Genomic DNA, 22,580 nt, shown 5'->3' with positions numbered 1-22,580 from the left:
CGTGTCCAATGCCCCCTCAGTTGTGTCAGTGCAATGGTTGCAGAGCTGCACTGTGTGCTGGTAGAGTGAAATGAGCCAACTTAAAAACAGCCTTGGTTTTGGAGGGTTTGTTTTAAGAGGGCTATAACCGGGAGAATGCAAACTCAGCAGACTGCAAAGCATCTAAACCCATACAATAGACAGGTGAACATAAATGGGGTACGCATACCACGTTTTACACTCAGAAGCTGCTTACGTCCCAAAGCTAGACAACAAGCTCTCATCATGCAAAACTGAGGTGGGGATTGCACACCCACCACAAACTTCCACATTTTCTTATGGCTTTGTACCATGATACTTACAGGACTGTTTCATGTCCTGTACAACTCTACTGAGACCAAACAGCTGGCACTTCAGTAATGGAAGTGGAACACTACGATGACATATTCTAAAATTAAAACATTAACATGACTTTCTCCTAGACACTCCCAAGTGAATGGTGGCACTTCCGCTCATCTGCAGTAAATCTCAAAGCAGACATCCTTTGAAACTAAACACATTATGACCATTAGCAATGCTAATGCAATGCCCATTAATAAATGCATTTTCTACAGATCATAAATAAAAATCCCTTTCAAAAATAGAAGGATATCAAGACAAAATTGAGGTTTATTAGGGCTATAATTATAAGCAGAAAGTTAGCTAACACTATCTAAATATTTAACCTTTCAGAGCTCATTGCTGGAGTACAATGGTTGATGTTGTACAACACGCATGTAGATTCCAGGCCTTCCAGAGTACCAATTACAGTGATTACAAAGCAGGTAGGTTAAATTTGTTGTCTAAGTAGCTTAGCAATTGACCCTGAAAGTAACTAAATACAAAGGCACAGTTAATTTTAAAGACACACAGATTACGTTGCTAATACAGCTCTAACAACTGGAACAGGAACAAAGAGCACTGCCCCAAATTACAATGACAGTCATGTGAAAGATTCAGGAATTAAAAACAGGGTGCTACTATATCGAGTTTTAAGCTCACTTTGCTAGACCACAGATATCCCTCATTATATCCTGAAGACTCACATTGCAATTATTTTAGCCCAAAGAAAAATTCTGCAGCGCTCCACTGATTTGTAATTCTTCCGCTCTGGAGGAATAGTCATACTCCTTCGCAAACAGTTTAAGTACTAATTATTTCTTTGCTGAACCCTGCAGTGAAACTCATATCTAGAAGGGGCCATGTAAAAGCACTTCTAATATTTCTGCTGCTCAAAGAGCAATACTCTTCATCTGCTTCAGTGATTTTTCTACCCAACAGGTACAACATTGAAGTAATGAGCATTATAAAACTTAATACAGTGCCATATATATTTTATGGCTCTGTAGATCCAGATCAGAGAACATCCAGATTGTTTTTACAGAACTAATGCCAGACACATTTCGAATTATTATGTATGCAATGATTCTAAGAAATTTATATCTCTTACCAAATTGAAATTAAAAAACCATATAGTTGAGAAAAAGAATTTAAAAAATCCCAAACATTCTTTAAGGAAGGTAAAATTTCCCAACGATTTTTTTAAGTAGATGTTATTATGAAAGAAAATAATATATAACAAAATTAAAAGTGGCTTGATAAGAAGCATATTTCACTAATACAATATCAGACATTAAAAATATATGTAAATGAAAAATCATTCATAATGCTCTACTGTTTTACAGGACAACATTTAAAAAGCAATTATCATGTAGGATGTAAAGCCACATGAAAGCTCTGGATAAAAGACTGTAAAATGAGATTCCCTTATATCAGACTAACATCAGAAAAATAACTTTCCTGTGTAGCTTGCCACTCTTTTCCCTTCTGTTTACCTACGGTAACATGATCACACAAATTTCCAAAGTATCCAAACACTTCATGATCTTTGATGTTGCCCTGATAACTGAAGAGGCGGAACAAGACTTCTATATGTGACATTTAGCTATAGAAAGGTTGAAGTTACCCTCTCCAGGTTGAACAGGAAGCCTCTGGCAGCCCCGCAAACCAGAAGTTGTTCCCCTGAAGCCCAAGAGATGCAAAAACAACTGGACCCACCTTGTTTGCCATCTCTGCAGGAACCGCATCATGTTGCAACCACTGACAGTCCTCTGTAGAGAGATCACATCTCACCTGGCGTCTGTCTTTGAACTGACACAGAAACTGCAGAAACGGAGGCTTACGCTATTGGCAATGTGAGCAAAAAACGTCCTACTTTTGGAATTTGCTCAGGAGAAAGACGGGCTTTGGATCAGTTCCAGACCAAATGGTTTGAGCAAAGTACCCAATGTCCAAATATCTTGATCAGAAAGCTGTTCAAAGTTTGTTCAACACTGTTCATTTTCATCAAACACTATGTTTTTTCTTTATTCAATTTCTCTTCCTTAGCAGCACGTTACAGCCTGGTGTAATCACGAAGCCTTAGCTCAATATTGGCCAAGTATAGCAAGAAGAGGCCACATGAGCACAGCTCTCTGACAGTAGCGCTACAGTTAAAGCTGACATAAGTTGACAGGCTTCCCCCGGCTCCTGCAGAGGAGTCGTCCAGGGACTTCCCATCCCAGCCTCGGTTAGAAAATTTTACAAGAGAGCACACTATATTTTATTTATATTTATCTGTGTTTTCAAAGAACACCAGCTCAAACTTCTGCATTAAATTTACAAACTATACAGGCAGAATCAGTGCCTGAAACCACCTGCACATATAGTTTCACATATAGCACATACACAAAACTGAGTTTCTATGCAAACACAGGGTTGAGAACATACAGACTTGGAAAGTACAAATTTCATCAGAACTTTTTCCAAATCTAGTGGAAAGTAGTTTCATACAAAATCACTCATCTGAAGTCCAGCTTAGAACGAGCACACAGGGCTTCAGGAACAGAGGGCAGGATACTGCCCGCTAGCGCTATTTATTACATGTTGCTTTTCTGACCCACGTTTGACAAAATAAACCTGCATGCTGGCACCACCCAGAAGTACAACTATGCCTGTGTAAGACCAAACTTCATCATTAAATCCAGAAACACCTCACCTAAAGAGCAAATCTATGATTTATTCTGTGCTTGGACAAACAAATTTTCCATTGAGTCTACTTCTACAGAAGCAGAAATCTGCTATTTCCACAGAAAAAGCTGCAGCCTTCAGTTCTTGCCAGAATATTCCCTTCATATTTAAGAAACCAAATCAACATTCTCAAAGGCTCCAATTTCAGTGTAAGTTACGTGTCTTAATTTTATTTAAAATATCTTCTGGAAACTATTGAACATCCTCTCCTTCAATTTCTTACAGTATGTCTCAGGCATACATGGGGAACTGTCCAGGAATACACTGCAATACCAAATATACTTGTGGTTTGGTTTAGTTGTGTTAACAAAGCACAGCCATCCCAGCTGAATTTGCTTTGTAGATAAGGTATAAGCAGCACTGCTTAGTATGCTTCACAGTTTCCTCTCACAAGGTTTGAATGAAGGACAGAACAAATACAAACAAAATTATCTTACTTCCTATTGCACTTAAGTTTTGACAGACTGGAAACTTTCCAAATTCTCCTACTACTTTGCGGTTAAAATAGGAAAATCCAGTCTGCTACAAATGGAGAACGGTCCAATTAAACACGTTAGCTACTGAAGAACTGTCATCTCTGGAGCTGCCTTGAAGCATGATGAGTCAACAAATTTGCCTGCTAAGGAAGCATCATGTATATAATGGCTAAAGTTTGTGACATTAGCAAAGACCCTTCAAGAATGAAAAGTGATACAATTTGCTTCAAGCTTTGCTTTCTAAACTTCTGATTGTTCCTAAATATGAGGCAAATAAAATCAGTCTAAACCAATTCATTTTTCCAACATCCGTTAAGGTCTCTTAAAAAGTCTATCCTTAGGGACAATTTGTCACATCACAAAATGATGACATTTGTGCCACGACATGCTGACATTATACTATCCCATCAACAAGTGAATGTCACAATTTGTGACATAAATACTGCCCTATGACAACCTTTTGTTAGCCTCAATGATACCATATACAAATATTTGACCGTGTAATGCAAACAGAATCAATGACACCTTTGGGACCAAAGCAGAGCAAGTCTGTTCCCTTCTGTAAGCCAATGTCAGCTTATTTGCTCCTAATTCTATGGTATTAGAAAAGCCACAAGTGCTACATGCTCTGATCCAGCAACAAAAAAACCCTACTTCATACCTGAACAAGAACAGTCTGACGCACAAGGAGTCAGGTCATTGCAATAGTCAAGCTAAATGAAGCAGTAACAGACCTCTACAGTCAACATCTTTAAGCTGTAATAGGGAAGGGTGAATCCAAATTAACCTTCTAATTATTTTCTCTTTAACTTGACTATTTAAGCCATTACCTAAGTTATACATTAGTGCCCTGAAAATTTTTATTATAGAACAGACCTGCTTTGCTGCACTACTGTTCCTTCACCAAAAAATTGAGAAGAGTGAAAGCACCATGTTTTTTTCCCCATGTAGATATAATAACGATGCCTACTAAAACTGTGTGTCATTCCTCAGAATTATGAGCATGCATGTGGTTCAGAAACTACAAAAGCACATGGGTATACTAAAAAATTACAAATAAAATTGGTCCTGCTTTGTTATCAGGATGAGCCTCATGCTGTGAGCAATGAGAGATTAGAGATCCTTCCTAATGCTTTGGGGGCTTAAATACCTCTTAACTAATACGGTGACCAGTATGGTTGCAGCACTAGCCCAAGGATCTGATCCAAAACACACTGAAGCCTGCTGTTGCCTTTTACAGGCTTTGGGTTCAGTAATACTGTATGGAGTACACTGCTCTCATAGCTAAGTGATAGCAGAGTGCATCAGTGAATTTGGAAGAATGAGACTCCAATATAGGGAGCCTTCTACAACAGGGGAGTGATGAGGACTCAGGTCTCGTTTCTCTGTTGAATTGATTGCCTGTGCAAGGAGATTGATGCAGAAATCAATTCACTCATGCCAGCTGGCTTCCCTCTATCTGCAGTGATGGTAAGTTGTTCAGGATATTAGTTTCCTTCAGCTGATGTGTCTTTCATATGTAACATGCTGACCATAGTGATGCTGAACAAACCAATACAGCAGCTAGAAAGATTAAATTAACCAATCCATAGAAAGGAAGGTAGAGGACTAAGAGAAAGTGAGACAAAGAAAGGCAAAAAACAACAAACCTCCGCTCAAGCTAACAAGCTTGCTTTTTCTAGAGAAACTTGATAATACAGAAATGTTTAGAGAAAAAAAAGAAGAGGAAAAACAGTAAGAAAGAACAGTGTGGAATTCAACATTTAAAAATATAATTCTTATGGTATTACCTGTTTCTGTTTACTCTTCCCCATTTTGTAGGCTCCTGCACCTCTTCTTTTCCATTACTGTGAACGCTCCACTAACTGTGAGACAAATCAAAGCTAAGAATCCTTCCATAATGGGTGAAATTTAAGTCAATGAAATGGCGCTGCTCTACTCTAGCTGAGAAATCTAATCACAGCTCGGGTTCCCGTGGAGCCTACAGACAGTCTGCTATAATTGAATGTTCCTATTGATATCCTTCAATCCAGTATTGAAAATGAAAAGAGAGCACTAGAATTCTTTATTTAAAAATCATGAACTATTTGTAAATAAGAATGAGCAAGACTTTAAAAATTCACCTTCAGCACTTCTTAAAATCTAAGAAACTTGATCATGCCTGTTTAATAATCGGCCTTAAAGTAAATTAAGAGAACAGGATTGATTTTCGTTTTAACAGAATCACCGATTTTTACTGAACAAAAACCTAGCTTAATTATGCTATGCAAACTTGGAACGAACAAGCAGCATTTCTTGTACATATCAAAACAACTTTTATACAGCACACCAGAAGATCAGCTGTTTTAAAGTCAAATGCTGAGACATCAAAGGCATTTTTAATAGTTGGAAAGGGTGAGACATTTGAATACTCTCAGGTAAACTTTCATAAATTAAAAATGAGACTCACTTGTTGGTAAGAAAATATACTGTACTGGTTATAGACCAAGACAATAATGGCTTGAATTTAAAATTAATCCTGGCTCAGATGAGGTTGGCCATTTAATGAACATTTATTCAATTTTAAATAACCAAGGAAAACATTCAGGATACTTTGTACTTTTTCCACGTGATAGTACCATCATCCAACACTTCTAAAAAGATGCTTTAATAAATTCCATAAAACCAAAAAGACATCTAAAAACTACTTCTGCCATGCATCTTTCTTTCTAGAAACAACATTCACTCAAGAGAAATAGTACCCTTTAAACTTCCCAATTTGGTGAGAAACTTACAGTAGAAAAGAAGTACTTTGTAAATTATGTGTTGATAGGTCTACTTGTTATTTTACATAATTTGTTGGAATTTAAATACTATTTAAATCAATATAGTAAGAAATGGTTTTGAAATTCTAAAATGTAGCAACAGAGCCACAAAATTTAAATCACTCAGAGAACATACCCCAAAATTTGAACTCATTTAGCTTTGGGGAAAGGATGATGTAATCAATAGAAATTCAGTAGTAGCAATCTTGGCTAACTGCTGCATTTAAGTACATAAGTTCATCTTCCCTCTCATTTTCATGTTTATAAACAACGGATGTTTCCTGAACCTGAGATGCTTTTACAGTTACCCCTGAGCCACAAATTGCTGTTGGCCAGAAAAGCTGTCTGGTGAAGGATCACAAAATACTCATCTGAGTCTGATGCCCTTCCCTAGATACCCACAGGTCTAGCCTAGTACAGAGGTTCTCATGTTCTTCTTAGATGTCATTCCCATAAGACAGTATCAATTTCATGTTAAATAAAAGCACTCTAAATCTGTTCGTCTTCTTTCAGTCCATGTACTGTAGTGACTGCACAGCAAGTGCACTTGCATCAGAGAAACAAGCTATGCCAGAAACCAAGACCTTAGCACTTGCCTGCTTTTGACTCCCATGTTTTCAAGGCTCAGCTAAAGCCACAGAGCTTGCATATATGAGCTGCAGAGTTTCCCTCCTATGACAGCTTCACACTCATTTGCTGTCTTTGCTTTCCTCGGCTTGCGTTTTTTTCAAAAGAAGCTTCATTCATTTAAATTCCTGCAATAAGTAACAGCTTGTAAATATTTCATTTAATTTAAAGGAAAAAGAAGTCATTGCCTATAGGTTGCAAAAGGTAATAGAGGTATACTTGGCAAAGTCACATATCAGAATGACATGACCCAAATATCACAGTGACATGCTCTAGTATCTGAACTTAACCCAGGCAATAGAATCCACGGTAACAGACATTTCAGAAGTTGTGTTTCACTCACAATACCTCATTTATGCATTAAATCTAACACTGAATAGATTGTGATTATTTTTCGATTAAACCTGGATGAGCAGCAGCATAATTCCAGTGATGGGTAGTATACAAATTCTTATTAGATGGCATGTGCAGATTACAGAACTGGATGACTGGAAATGGGATTTTGAGTCTTTTCATTCCTACTTATGCTCATTTAAACTCACCCAGAAGCTTGACACAGAAGCCGTGTTTCACTTCATGTCCCCAATCCAAAACTAACCCTAGGTGAGTTGAAGAGATCACTTCACAGCTTTAGGCTGGGGGCATGAGGTGAAATACACTGCTCCTAAGCCAGTTTCAATTTAGAAGATGTATTTTGGGGACAGTGGTTTTTTTAAACATCTGCTGTTGCTATCGTCTAGAGCTACAGATACTGCCATGAACGCAAGACTTCCTTAAGCAATGCCGCGCTGTCTGTCCAGGCTTGCAGACAACATGTGACCAAGTGTGAATATCTATGTTCACTGGAATGGCAGCTCCCAAACTGATGACATGTCTGTGTCATTACTAACTATGTCTTTGAAGATCGTTTTTTTCCAGATGGAACTGGGAAGACGATGCTAGGTAAGCCCTCAGGGGTGAGAAAGGTGATTTAATACAGAGAAGGAAATGAAGGTAGAATAACAAAGGAGACACACAGAGACAGAGGAAAGGAAGGAGGGAGGAGGAATGAGACATACAAAAAAGCAGACAGAAAAGTAACAGAAACAAAAGACAGATGCAGAAGTTGCCTAAAGGGGAGCAGAGTTTCTCACTGAGTGATAGTTGAGTATGACAATCAGGTTCCATTAATAAATACAAGTCTATTTAGTTGGTGCAAAAAATAAAACGCTTGCATATTTTGTGCAAACCCTCCACATACAACAGACTGTCGATCAAAGAATATGCACTCTTTATATTATTTCCTGGCACACAGTCTATGCCTAAATGTGAATTTCAGTGCTCTCATGTCAATGGGCTTGACTTCTGAGCTACCGACCCCTGTGAAACATCACGCTGGACTGAGTCCTGCTCCCTCAGGGAGCCTCGATATACTTCACAAAATACAGCAATGCAATAACCAGACTTGCTGGCAGTTTCTGCAAACAAGATAAAAGATTATATCCTTCTCTAGCCTTACATTCCCATCTTCAGGAACAGTCTCTTCACAGTCATGACATTAGAGCCAAGACGTAATCCCTCACAATAATATGGACATTGATTCAAACAGGAAGTGGAGGGTCTTCTTTTCATGCAGCTCCAGTGTTCATAAAACACCTCTTGCCTCCGTAGCACACACAAAAGTAGCTCAAAAATTCCTGCGTGCTTCCAGACTGATCAAGCTGAACCAAGTCCACCCGCTGACGAAGAAGCTTGCCTTTCATTCAGTTCTTAAGTTGTGCCAGTTCATGCCAGTTTAAGAAGTGGCTTTTCTGCAGTTAGCTAAACAAAAAAAATATATTTTATATTGATAATTTACCAGCTAACAACCTAGCTCTCACACTGATGGTAGCCTGATATCAATCATCTCCCTCCTCTTCCCCAAGGTTTTTTTAAATAAAGAAATGGAACATAGGGCACAAGGTGCTTATACAGTGAATTTAAAAAATGCTGCCTCTGAAGAGTTCTCCAGGAGCAATGAGATTATTGAAAGGAATACCAAGGTTCAAAGCCCCTTAAATGTAGCCCACTTTATAAAAAAACATCTGTTTTAAAGCAGTTTGAAGAGGAGGAAGGAAGGAAAAGGAGATCTTGTTAGTGGCCCTCAGTGCTCTGCACAGTAGCCCTTGAGAGATGCTGCATGAAGACGAACATATGTATTTCATTATGAATTGAAAACGTGTTCGCTGAGCTACATCTTGCAATTTTTAAGCAGAGGTGCCTGATTCAGCCTAGATGCAGGGGAATGCATTCCTTCTACATCTTCCTTCGCAGAAGCTGGTGGGAGCCAGGAGCTTAATCAGTGAATCTCAGTGGGTTTTGCAGAGCTACAAAAATACTGTTCGGCTGATGCACAACATACTTTCTTACTTCTCTTCTTTACAGTGGCTTTAGACAGAGTTTAATAATAATATCTGTGACCCAAGAGAAATTTAAAACACTTACAGTGGGCTGCTTGCTCCAAAAATATGGGCACTTCTGCTCCATCCACACATCCTCCTCCCCCTGCATGTGCTCAGCAGTACCTCGGTGGATGTCACATACAAGAGAGGAAAAAATAACTCTGGATTCTTTCATACTTGTTTTTCCTATCAGGCTGTGAAACCCCCAAAAGAACAGGATCAGGTCTCAGATGACTCTGCCAATATTGGCCTCCCTCATCCAGGAGGAAAGAAAAGCTGAGAACCAGCAATAGTAACAGCTTCCCAATTCTCTACCCCCAGCACTGGCACAGCCAAGGGCAACCAGGGAGTTCACTGTGAGTCCTCTACAGTCCATCACTGGTGCTCAGGACACAGCTCCCACTCCGAAGCCACTGTACTCCCAACATAGATGTTTTGTGTAGTTTCTGTTCATTTTGTACTTCTCATTCAGGGGTAAGAACGTGTTTTAAGACTGCTCTCAAGGCAGCTGAGACCTTTTGACATGCATGCCATTATGTGGTTGGATAACAGGCAGGGAAACATGCAAAACCACTCATTAAAAGCCAAACAAATAAACAAAATAAGAAATGGCCCTCTAAATCAAAAGCTGCAGTTCTGATGAACTGCCTGTGTGGGGGCATCTGAGCCTGGGAGAGGAAAGCTTTTTAGTTCGTATGTCTGCTTGCTTCTATGCTCTAACCACGTGAAATACTACAATGTCTAAGACTCCAGAGTCCTATACATATCAGTTAAACTTGTGGGGTTTACAAGACTGAAATGAGAGAGAACAGAAGGAATGATGTTCACATAGCATATCCACAAACCAACATGCAGCAGCCAAATCTAACGTGAACCTTACCAGCCTGAACAGGGCCCCATAAAGTGCTCTGAAAGAGCAGAGGGGGATCACTCTCAAAACCAGCTGGGAACTCAGATACAGAAGTATGTTAACACCAACCTGTCATGGACTGGGATACCAGGGTTTAGTTAAGAATCTACTGGGGTTTAGTTAAGCATCACCGAGAGTAGAGCCTGTAACTACAAATACACACACACACAGAGGATCCTCATCATTCGATTTTGACTTCCCACTGGAGAGATCACTGCAGGTCGAGGTGAGCTGGGCAAAAGACCATTAGTGTTTCTGTGCCACCCAGCTGCATGTGGTTACAGGTCTCCAGCATCACCAGCCAGGTCCCTGGGCATCTCCAGGCATTTACCACTACAGATCTGCCCGGAGTTCAGCTCATGAGCTGAACGTTGGAGCTCTACATCCCAATGGGTGCCCATTGCCTTGTGGCAGCAACTGATTGCCAAAGATATCTCTATGCACCCAGAAATAACCCACCTGTCGCTGGCATGCATTGCTTTTGTTTGTTTTATTTCTGTTTTTATGACTCATCCATGGAGCCGCTCAAAAACTATGCATAAAAAAGAGGTACCCATACAAAAGGGGTTCACGAGCTCCCTCAGGGTTATACTCTTGTCTCTACCTATGCTAACACTGATACCTACTTATGCTGAGCACCCAACACAATATCTAGGAGCATAAAAGAAGAACTGAGAAAAGAATACTCAGCTTTCCATAAATTACAAGATTTAACAAGTACTGCTGCAGATTTAGATGCCTTAGACTCGCAGGTGGTTCCAATCCTCTGAAAAGAGCAAGTTACAAGGTATTTTTCTGCTAGCAAACACAGGAAAAATATCTTATTGAACTTAGACCCGGGAGGCTTTTATGGCAACTTATCATCCCCTGATACAATTGTGTTTTCAATGAAGAAACAAACTATTTTTTCAGAATCGGTCACATTTAACACTGTGAAACACTGCCCAAAGCTCAAAGAGTGATTCAAACATATTCCTCTAATCCTCCAGCTCCATCCCCTTGGGCCTCTGTCTTGCAGTGACAATTGCTGGTGGAGGCAAGCGTGGGAATGCATTAACCATAAACAGGCTCTTCTTCAATACCTGAGAAAAGCAACTTTTCTCTACTGTAGTTCTTCAGTTAGGGAGGCCAGGCTATGCAGTCCTAGAATTTACAGGTGGAACAGCTCAATCCTCATGCATCATCATGATTATTTATTGGTATTACAGAAGCCACCAACTCAGAGCAGAGCCCCAGTACACCACGTCTTGCTCATACATGGGCGGGGGAAAGACTGCTCTTTCCCTGTGGCACTTTCAGTCTGGGGAGCGGAGAAGAGACAGTAACAGTGATAAAAAATGTGTTTTCACAGAGTGCAGTTTGCCATCTGCTAAAACTGAACACACTGGCCAGTAAACACGGGCCCACTGCTCAGCCAGAATAAGGACATGTCCCAGTAATTGCTGCTTGCAAATACACCTCTACGACATTTCATGCAGTTTTACTGTACCTCCGATGAGCTTCCAAAGACCATGAAAGAAACAGATTTCATAAAGTGAATGGGGAAAAAAATAAACGTTAAATACATCTACTTCATCTACTAAAACTTTTTTAAATGTTACTGCACAGAAACCACAGAAATTACTTTTTTGCTAAGGACCAAATTATTTAGGTGTTTTTATGACTTATCTTTTAAAAAAAAAAAATAACTTACTGTTCTGTGGTTTTCTTTTTAGAAAACTCAAATAATCACAAGGACATTAGAGAGATTAGGGGGAAGCCAGAAATGAACAATAATGTCTGTGTGTATGTACATTTCTAAAAATGTGCCAGTCAAATACACGGTAGGTAGGTACTATTATATGTAGGTACTGTCCTATCCAGATGGTGCAATTAAAGAGCTAGGAAAAGTGAGTTGTGAAAGAAAATTTTAAAGGCCAAAATAAATGCTATTCAGAGAAATAATTACTAGTCTACAAGAGTAGGAAAGGTACAAATACCGAGAAAGAAGCACAGCTATTTCAGTATACCAGTAAATGAGGGCAGAAAAAATCATATTAAATACAGGTTGTTTCACTGAAAATGGTTTTAGTGACATAATCTTAAGTCTGTTCAATGATGTTGAAGTGCCAGAGTCTAGGCATTTAAATTAAACTGGACTACACATTAAAAGGAGCCCTGATCAAAACAAACATCAGAACAAGCAGAGAAGTTTGCATGACCTGCAAGAGCCTTTTCTTCTCTAATTCCTGTACTGTACTGTGAAACAGTCAGAGGAAAATAGAAACCATAGATGTCATTTTCTATGGTCCTGCCTCGTTTAGGTGATAACCATTACTTTAATACTGAAGTGTCCAGCTTATTTTGAACAGCAGCAATCCTAAGAGATAGGGAAGTACCGTTATTCTCACGTTGCAGGTAAGAAACGGAGGCACAAAATCACCTACGTAACGCAAGTGCTATTTCAGAGGATATTAGTGAGGTCACTGGCAAAGTTCCTCGGTGCTTCAGTTTAACCCGACAGCCTTTCATTTGGAACCTCACGCTCTACCTCTGGCCAAACCTCAAATGTCCCCAAGGTATCACTGTGAATACTGCCTCAGAGCTCGCAGACGTGGTGACAGGGTCGCGCGGAGCATCACCAGCTCTGCCAAGGGCGGCACGCGTGCTCTCAGTCCTGCAAGACAGCAGCACCTCAGCATCTCTCCTCTTTCCACAACAGCCTCACCCAGGGCTGACGAAATCCAACAGAATCCATAAACACAGCTCGTCTCCAGACATCTTACCGAAGCCAGCGAGTCCAACAGATGTGCCAGCACACACCTACGACACGGAGCGTTTCACAGCACACAGTGGCAACCCCCTTTGAAACACGGCTTCTCACGGGAGGTGACGCTGCCCTCCTCACCCTTGCACAAGAGCACTGGGGTTAGGGTGCTCACCCAGCAGAAGGGTCTAATTCCCCCTTCTGCATGAAGAGTTGAAATTCACATCTCCTGCCAGAACAGAGACTCACAACCCTTACTACTGAAACTGTTCCACTTTTTCTTGACACATTGCATATCTACTGGTTTGGACAAAAGAGAGAGAGACAGAAAAACATACCTACATACATACACACAGAGTGGGCACATTTCTAAACTCCTGATTAACTCCCAACTCGGAGGGGAAATTTTAGGCCTTGCCCCAGTGACCACTTATGTACGAATATTCCAAGTCATTAGAAAAAAAATACTTAAAACAACTGTTGGAGCAGCCCTTGGACTGAAACTTAGACCTTTGTGTAATTTCTGTCAATGTACACCCTTTAAGTATCTAATTCTGCTTCTCAGGCATGTATGCAGGTAGAACTGTAATTATAAAAACTTTAGAGCTGCACCTGTATTTTTGCATTGGGGTTGTGCAATATCTACCACAACAGAGTCTCAATCTATAACTGAAACTCCAACAGCCATGCTACAATAACTAAGGAAGGAAATAACTGCAGCAGCAATAAACTCCAGGTATTTAGGTTAGGGATAACTTTAAATAAATTCTGTGTTTTATCTAAGTTTGTCTTCTAGGCCCCTCTACAATAAGTGGAGAGAGATACATCCTTTCAGAAGTCAACGCATCCAAGCTTTCTCCAGTACGGATGTTAAGATTGTCAGGGGAGACATCAATCCAGGGACCATCTCCACCTCCTTCCTACCACAGAAGTCCAAGCTTAGACTTGAAGGCTGAAGTTAGGCATGACAAAGGATCCCATCCATTATTTCTTGCAAAAGTGGTTTTGTCATTGGTGATTTGTTAGGGTTTTAAATTATTATTACTGGGGCAGGCAGCTGGGGATGGGAATGCTTGGTAAAGAATGTGAGACTATGGGAATAAAAATGCCGAAGGAATGTTGCAGGTCATCAAGTTTCATCCTGAGCTACGGCGAGCAGTCATATACTGTAGACTACTTTCAACTTATGTTTTCAACTTTTGCTTAAATGAATTTGTGCTTTCAGGAACTGGAAGGATCTCACTTGCATTGTACTGCAGATTCTCTCTCCTTATGCTAACATCCTTTGGTCTTAATTGACAGGACCATGGTGGACTTGGCAGTGTCGGTGGACTTGGCAGCATGAGGTTTATGGTTGGACTCAATGATCTTAAAGGTCTTTTCCAACCTAAATGATACTACAAAAATATTTTATTTGGACATACAAAGGGCTTGGCATGAAAACTGCCGTAATCTGTGCACTTTCATGTTTTAAATTCATAAATCAGTACACACCTCACAGAACTTCCCATTTTAGCAGAACAGTTACTGTTTTTTTCTGAAAAGCTCATCATATTCCCCTTCTGTTCTTTCAAAAAGAATCTACTAGTCGATTGAATTTTAATAAAATCAAAAGGGATGTCCTCATTTCTTTCTCCAAAGATCTGTATCAGTAGATTCCTAACACTGCCAAGCTTGGGAAGAATGCATTATTTTCCCACTGTGATATGTGAACCTGCTATCAAGAGCCTAAACACATACCTAATGACTGGTATTAAGCCAGATTTGGTTTATCACACACATGTAACACATCAGCAGTATCAGAGCTAAACTTTCAATCCAGTGTCTGTCTTTAGCGTTCACTGCTAAATTTCCCTCCTAGATTTAAACTCTCTGAACTCGTCCCAGTGTCAGTACAGTAGTACCTACTCATGCTAAGGCTGCTAGTAGCTTGCTCCTAAACAAACCAGGCAATGCCAGTTAAACCAGCAAACCAGGTAAAAGCAGGTATGACTGCAGGTGCAGACAGCTGCGCATGGAGCAGGACTTTGAAGCATGTTTGGAACACACACTTACTAATTAAACTATGTATCAGTTTTAAGTGTCTACTTAGAGGCCATGAAGAGGCGCTCTCTCTTTCTCAGCTAGAATCTGCTGAAATGTGGAGAGAGCTCAGCAGGCAGTGACATGACTAGCAAGCTGTAGGGCTGGAAGAGAGGGAAAACATAGGCTGGTAGAAGCAAATAAATGAAGTAAGCCATAAACTTTACATCATGGGGAAAAAAAAAAGGGTGGTGGGGGGAAGATGTTAAACTTCAGAGTTACTTAGTTACTTCAGTCAGATTAAAATCATTCTGCTTTCCGTGTGGGACTCTGCTGTTCCATTCAAATATGATTATTGGGGTTGGTTTCTGTTTGTTTTTTATCACACTATCATCTCAAGGAATTCTAAGAAAAAAAAAACCTCCCTATGGGAAATCTGCCTTTCACTTTGCAATATATCTGCCATTTATCAAAGGTCTGAACCATCAGGATTTTTTACCTCATGCTCCCTTTAGCTTCATAAAAAGTAGTCTGGCTACTCTGGAGAAACAGCACCAAACCCTTACCATAAATGCAGTTTTGCCAGTTTGAATAGATAATTACATTTACTGTTACAGATACTGCTACAGTAATATTGAAGTCAATGTTTTTTATAGATCCCCTCAGCAAAATTTATTGCAAACTGAACAAAACAGAAAGCCGATTAAATAAAATACCTGCCAGAAGAATACATTCAGTGATCACTGGGCTGTATAAATCATATATGGTGAAACTGTATCACAAAGAGCAATATTTTTTAAATTAAACAAAGTATCTGTATATCAAATACAGAGAAGTCTGGATCCACTAAAGTTTTTGTGTGTAGTGATTTCTGTAGATGTGTGATAAACCTTCCTTTCTGATAAGGTGCTGCTAAATATTAAGTCTGCAAACAATTGTGTGTATATTTATTTTCCATAAAAAAGAGCTACATGTTTATGAGGGATCATGACATCAACTTACTGGACAAATAAGTGCCTGCACAGACTTAATATTTTGACAACAAACAAAAAAAAGGAAATACTGGCACCATGAAACTGCAGACTTAGAACTAGTTGGCCCAAGTCCTGTTCACAACACTTTAGCAGTCTGCACACAGCATGAAGAGCAGCCCATGAATCAAAATCAATTGTGAATACAAGTCTCATTCTCCCCGTATTTCTGTTTTGGCTTTGATTTTTTTTTTAAATCGGCTAGTATTAATGCACAATGGGAATTCTCCAGGAGGGTCAAAAAGCATATAGTTTTGCAAAGGAAGTTGTTTATCTAGCACAAAAAAGGTCCTGAGATGACTATAAGGTCTCTTCTAATGAAAAGTAGGGTTTTTAAAAGCTGTCATCACTTGACTGTTTTTCCCCAATTCAGAAAGGGTACTGTATTTTTAGTAAATCTGGGAACACACATATTCAGCTTATCACAGTAAGAGGCTATTCTGTAAGCACACTACCTGTACCTATTCCGGTGCACAACTCCATGTTGTTTATCGGTTACACAAACGTCAATCACTAGCCCTTGCCAGACTAAATGGTGCGCTGCACCACCCACCTGTCATGTCTTCAGTTTATGATATTTTAAGACTGGAAAGGAAATTAGTTCCACTTGCATGAGCCTTTGTTTGAAAGGAATAGTGCACAACAGATTTGTGTGGGCATAGGGGACAGAGAGCAGAAACGCTAATTGTAGGAATTCACTAACCAGATACGTTCTGGATGTTACAAGGACCAGCTTTGCAAGACTTGCATCACTAGTGATGGTTTCAGCTGTGCATCCCACTGTCAAGGAAGGTCGGGGACAGGCTTATAGTTTATGGAATTTATAAATAATTAATTATTCAAGTACAAAATAAAACTAATGAGGACACAAAACAGGAAGCAATTTGCATCCCTCCCTGCACAGCTCTCTTGACAAAGCAAGTGATCTTCTCAGTTATTCAAGCTCATTTTACAATCAGTGCAACCATATACTCTGCTGTGCTATCAAATCCACCATTTCTCTAATTCAGAAAACTAACGGCATTACGAGAGGATAATAAAGTACACATCAGACTTCTACAGTACAGAAAAGAAGGGGGAGGAGAGAGGACCAATTTAATTTATAGCCTCCTTAGTTTCTTTCAAGACATCTCACACAACCAAAAATCACATGCTCCTAGTATTGCGGCACAGGAGGATTTGCAAGATGTAAATAAATTTTTTAAAGCTCCATGTGCATATCAGCATAACCTCTGCCCCTTTGAAATTTATTTATTTGCCCTTGATCCACACACATGAGTACTCCATGGTAGCACTTTCAATGAACTATTCGTGCAGGTGAGCATCCCTCAGAGCAGCAGCCGCCCCCTCCACTTTTATGGTTATTTGCCTCTCCATCACAGAGCTCAAAGGAATAATCCTACTGCATATTTCTTCTTCATTTATTTTACTAGGTGAGGTGTTTAAGAGGATATATGGTCATCTGGAGCTCATCACTGTCAAATTTGCAGCCACGCAGCTGTAAAGGGTAAAGGAACTAGTTTAGCTCCTTGGTTTACAAAGTGCCGAATACCTCCAATGAGGTGCCAAATGTGCGTGGTGACACTTTAAGATTGCTGAGCGCCTCCTGAGGTTCGCAGGGCCTGATCCCAACCCCACTGTTATGCATGACAGTCCCCCCCTTGACTGCAACGCGCTTGGGACAGAACAGCGCTTCATGGCCCAAGCCTGTGCTCCTGAGGCAAGGCAAGACTTGCCATAGATTTAAGAATGCAGAGTACGGTGCCAGGTTTGAGAAGCACTGGATCTTTGCTTTCCTACCTCCAAACACTTAACCCAAAGTAAAACAAATACGTACATACATAACCATATAAACAAACAAACACTCAAGACTACCTTGAATATGTTTTGGATCAGGTACTTACTTTAAATTGTTTTAATCTCACATACATACAGGCAGCAAAATTCTCTCCAAACCATTCAAGCCCATCCTGCTTCCATTGGGCTTAATGTACTTCTTCCACTTCTTTCAAAAAAAAAAAAAAGATTCTACAGATTGTCTTTACAAATCATTTTTCTCTGGAAGCCTTTGTTAAAATCAGCTCTTCTACTGGAAGCATGCAATAAAACAAAGCTAACAAAAGGTGCAAAAAATGCTGACAGTCATACTGTAAAACATCCAGTGCAAAAAGACCAGCTGCCCTCATTTGGGTTAAGGCACCAAAGAGTCTTTCATTACCAGGTCACTCGTTCAAATCCAGTCTTGCTTGACGGTAATCACCTGATGGCAGGCAGAGGAAGCACCATACTTTTTAAGTAACTCTGCAAAAGTATTTTTTATTGAATGTGTAAATACTGTAGAGCACATCTGCAGGCATTCATGATGAGAGTGTCATCCTGCAAGACTGAATTAGTAGACAGTAACTAAGAGAACAAAAAAGAACTAAGTTGCAGCAAAGACTGTAACCACTTTCATTTGTTCTGACAGTTGCCATGTATCTTTGCTTTTGAAGAGATTACTTGGTAGTATTCTAGTAAGTGAACTGTAGCATACTGTGAAAAAATAACAACATTTTAGCAATACAAGCCCTCACTGCAGCATCTGTTATTAAATCTTTGCAGAGAGGCGAGGAGAGACCACTAGTCATAAATGTGGATTAGCAAGGTTCTACTATATTCGTTTCAGAGTGCAGAGTGCTTTGCATGAAAGCTGTTACTTTCCTTTCATGTCAAAAAATGAACTTATGCCAACTTTTTAATACTGAATTCTTCAAGGCAGTACTCCTAACAGCCTGCAAGCACTGTCCACCAAGAACGGCAGCAGTCTAACAGCAGAGAAATGGAGGAAGGACAGAATCCCAATAGCTGATGCTGATTTGCAACATTTTCTTTTCACAGAAAATGGCCATCATCTTACGCTTCCTTCCTGAGCAAATCAAAAACTGCCTTTGAAAGTGTCAAGCTTTATGATGCTGACTCCAGCTCTGACACCTGATTATACAAGAGCATTAACAGGAACGCTCAGCGTGCTCAAGGGAATCGCTGCATCCTCACCCGTGGAGCCTCAGCAGCTCCACATCCTGGGTGACTCCCTAGCAAAACAGGCAAAAACCAGGACGCGAGATCCTAGAGAAAGGATGATAATTCACGTACTTATGAGAAGTACAACACAAGCTCTCTGAACTGAGCCAAGTTTAAGTAAACTTTACGCTAAATTCACAAAGTTCAAGCAGAGTCGGAGCTTAGCTGAACTGTAGTAAAAAACACTCAAGAGTTTCCCAGAAACACTAAAATCCTCCAGGAGAAAGTTGATCTTGAGCCTTCATAACGATATTTTCCTGTCTATGAAGTTACACAGACAGTGCAAGGTGCTATGTAATATTTACCTATGACGCCCACTGTTATGATATAATGTTTCAGCGAAGGATAAATTAGAAGCAGCAAATCCCTGAAAGCACCCGTGCAAATACACAGCCATTAATGGGTCGATACGTAAAGAAATGAAGACTAGCTGAAACTGAAAATGAGTTAAAAATAGGTTATGGGTGCTCACCGTGAGAGCTGCCGTCTAAAACAGATAATAATAAAGGCAAGGCACACTGCTTTAACTGCGAAAAACTGTGAACACGGGCGCTCTAACGCAGTAACGCCAGTCTCGGCGTGCGATTTTTATCCATCGACGAGGCGGTAAAAATCCTCGGAGAGCTGCTGCTATTCCCGGACCTTTGCGGGAACCCCCCAGGCCCGCGGCGGGGTGCAGCCCGGGGCCGTGCGGGGGAGACCCCCGGCCCCAGCCCTCTCCGAGCAGCGCCCGCGCCCCGGCTGAGCCTCCTGCCGCTCACGTCCACCTCAAGCCCGGGCCGGGGGTTGGTTTGATTTTTGGTTTGCTTTGGGTTTTTCTTTCCCCGGCGCCCGAGGAGGCGGCGCGGGGAGAGGAGCCGGGGCTCCTGAGGCCAGGTGCCTCCGCCAGACCTCGGCCGCCACCGGGGGCTGGGTGCGGGGCTGGAGGAGACCGTCCCCCCGCCGCCGCTCGCCCCCTGCCTCTCCTTCACCCGGAGACCCTCGCACAGCCCCGGCCGCACACGGGCACCGCCTCGCCGCTCCGGGGCCAAGCCCTCACCGCCCTCCTCCTCCTCCTCCTCCTCCGCACGGCGCGGCGCACCCCGCGCACCCGGCCCCTCTGCAAGATGCGCGCTCGCAAACTTTCCAAACTTCTGGGGAAGTGGCGGGGGGGGGGGGCGCGGGGCCGGCCCGACCCCGGCGGCGCTTCGCCTCCCCCGCGGCACCGCACCGGCCCCGGGGGCGCCGCTCGCCTCGAGCGCGGCCCGCGGGGACCCCCGCGCCCCCGGCCGGGCAGCGGGAGCAGCGCGCTCCGGCCGCAGCGAGCCCGGCGGGGAGCGCAGGCGGCAGCGGCAGGCTGCGCCCCGCAAGTTGGGGCAGCAAAGCAACGGTAAGGGCAGGGGCAAGGGCAGGGGCCCCCCCAGCCCGCCCGCACTGCCCCTCGCACTCACGCTGCTGTTCTCGCCCGTCCAGTGCACCATCGCCTGGTTGTGCGACGCGTCCCCTTTGAGCACGAAGGAGGTGCTGATGAGGGAGACCTGCTCCCGGCCCGCCGCCGAGGACGCTCTCCTGGAGCGGCTGCCCCCCGCCGCCGCCCCGCCGCCGCGCCGCGGCTCCGGCGGGCTGCGCGCCCCGCGGGTCAGGGCTCCGGGGCGCGGGCGGCCGCAGGGCTCCGCGCACAGCAGCGCGGCGGCGGCGGCGCCCGGCAGCGGCGGCGGCGGCGGCAGCAGCGGCAGCAGCAGCAGCAGCAGCAGCGGCAGCGGCGGCAGGCGGGCGGCCCCGCGCGGAGCGGCGGCGGCGGACACGCGTGGCCCGCCGTGCGCCATGGTGGCTCTCCGGCGTGGTAGTGACAGGCGGGGAGGCGGCGGGGAGGGAGACGGCGCCGCGGAGGGCGGGGGCGGGGGAGGGTTGTAACCGGAGCGGGGCTCGCGCGGCAGCGGCGTGCGCGGGGCTGCGCGCCCAGCCGGGGCGGCGCCGCCATCTGCTGGCCCGCGCCGAAACGCCGGGCCGGGGGGGGGGGCTCGCACAGACGGACACACGGACAGGCGCGGGGGCACGGGCACGCCCGGCCGCCCCACGGCGGGGCAGCGGCGGGGACGAGGCGGCACCGGGCAGAGCCCGCTGCTTGCGAAGTTTCACGCCGAGCGCCGGGGGAAGGCTTTGCGGGAGCGCGCTGCGCGAAATGCGCGCAGCCCCTCGGGGCGGGCGCGGGGCAGGCCGAGGGCCGGCGGGGGCGAGCAGGCAACCCCTGCCTTGCCGGCCCCGGGACGGCCCCGCTTTGGCCGCAGCGAAGAACTCGGAAGGCGTCCGTTTGTCAGCAGCTGGAAGGCGAGGAACAAATGAAGCAGGCGCAAAACCGCGATTCCCGTGAGGAAGGCGGGAGGTGCTTCGGTGGAGAGTGGGAGCCCACCCTTCCTTCAGCCCCTCAGCTCCTAGGAGGCCCCAGGCTCGCCACCAGCACTGTCCAGAGCCGATCGCTAATCTGGTCTGTCCCACTGTGGGGCTCGCAAATCCAGGCTGTCCCACTGTGGGGACGTGTGCCTGATCCGTGGAAGCACCAGGAGATGCTCGGGGCCGCGCGGTCACGGCCAGGAGTGGCAGCGACGGGGCCTGTGCAGTGTGGCGTAACTCAGAACAGACAGGTGAAGCGGTGGAAGAAGATTCAGGCGTCACAGATTGGATGCTCTTCCCGCTCCGCTGCGGCGTGCCGCGCAACCGTGCGTTGTGCTTGTGAAGAGGTGTGATGCCGTGAGAGGGAGCAGGTCAGAGCCACGGGGTAGCTGAGGTTGGCAGGGACCTCCGGAGGATTCCTGGTCCAACCTGCTGCACGCTCCAGGGCCAGCTCCGAAGCTGAATCTAACTTCACAGCAAGGTAAGGTTGCTCAGGCCTAAGCGTCAGAAAACACGCTTGAAAGATCACTGAGGGCAGTAATGACTCCGGCTAGAGGCAGACACGTTAGATGACACCTAATAGAAGAGATCTGGGCTGGGCAAAACCAAGGTGAGTAAAGTTAGTAAACCAGCTTTAGTTGTAATCTGCCTTTACCCTAATGGCCTAGAAAATTAGGATTACAAAGGCTTTTCTAGGAAGATTAATAGAAAAAATAGTATCCACTGCTTTAACTATACCATTTACAAGCCCGGGATGACTACCACAATGACCTAAAGTAACCTGGTCATCCCAAATTCATGTAAAAATGACTTTCAGCAAGGTATATGATTACATAGTAGCTGTACACATTCAGTGCTAGGATACCTATGGTAACCTGCCCTGTTATTACTGTAGTGGCTCAAACTATAAGCCAGCTTCAAATTCAGGATGACTCTCACATTTCAGAAGGAATAAAGATTGAAAATAAAGATAATTTTTTTAAAAAAATCTCATGTGCTTTTTCCACACGTCCCAATAAAGTCCTCT

At 43.4% G+C, this 22,580-nt stretch overlaps 1 protein-coding gene across 1 annotated transcript in view; it reads right to left on the bottom strand.

The window, feature by feature from the left end:
• SORCS2 (sortilin related VPS10 domain containing receptor 2) overlaps window positions 1-20,988 on the bottom strand; it is a 591,852-nt gene extending 570,864 nt beyond the window's left edge. Inside the window, exon 1 of the mRNA XM_075708979.1 lies at window positions 20,614-20,988. Coding sequence (XP_075565094.1) covers window positions 20,614-20,988 — 375 coding nt within the window. The remainder of the gene's footprint in view (window positions 1-20,613) is intronic.
• Window positions 20,989-22,580: the final 1,592 nt, after the last annotated feature.

The sequence above is a fragment of the Pelecanus crispus genome, chromosome 4, assembly GCF_030463565.1.
Source record: "Pelecanus crispus isolate bPelCri1 chromosome 4, bPelCri1.pri, whole genome shotgun sequence".
NCBI lineage: Eukaryota > Metazoa > Chordata > Aves > Pelecaniformes > Pelecanidae > Pelecanus > Pelecanus crispus.
Note: the sequence above shows the minus strand (reverse complement) of the source record. Positions and strands in the feature narration are given on the sequence as shown.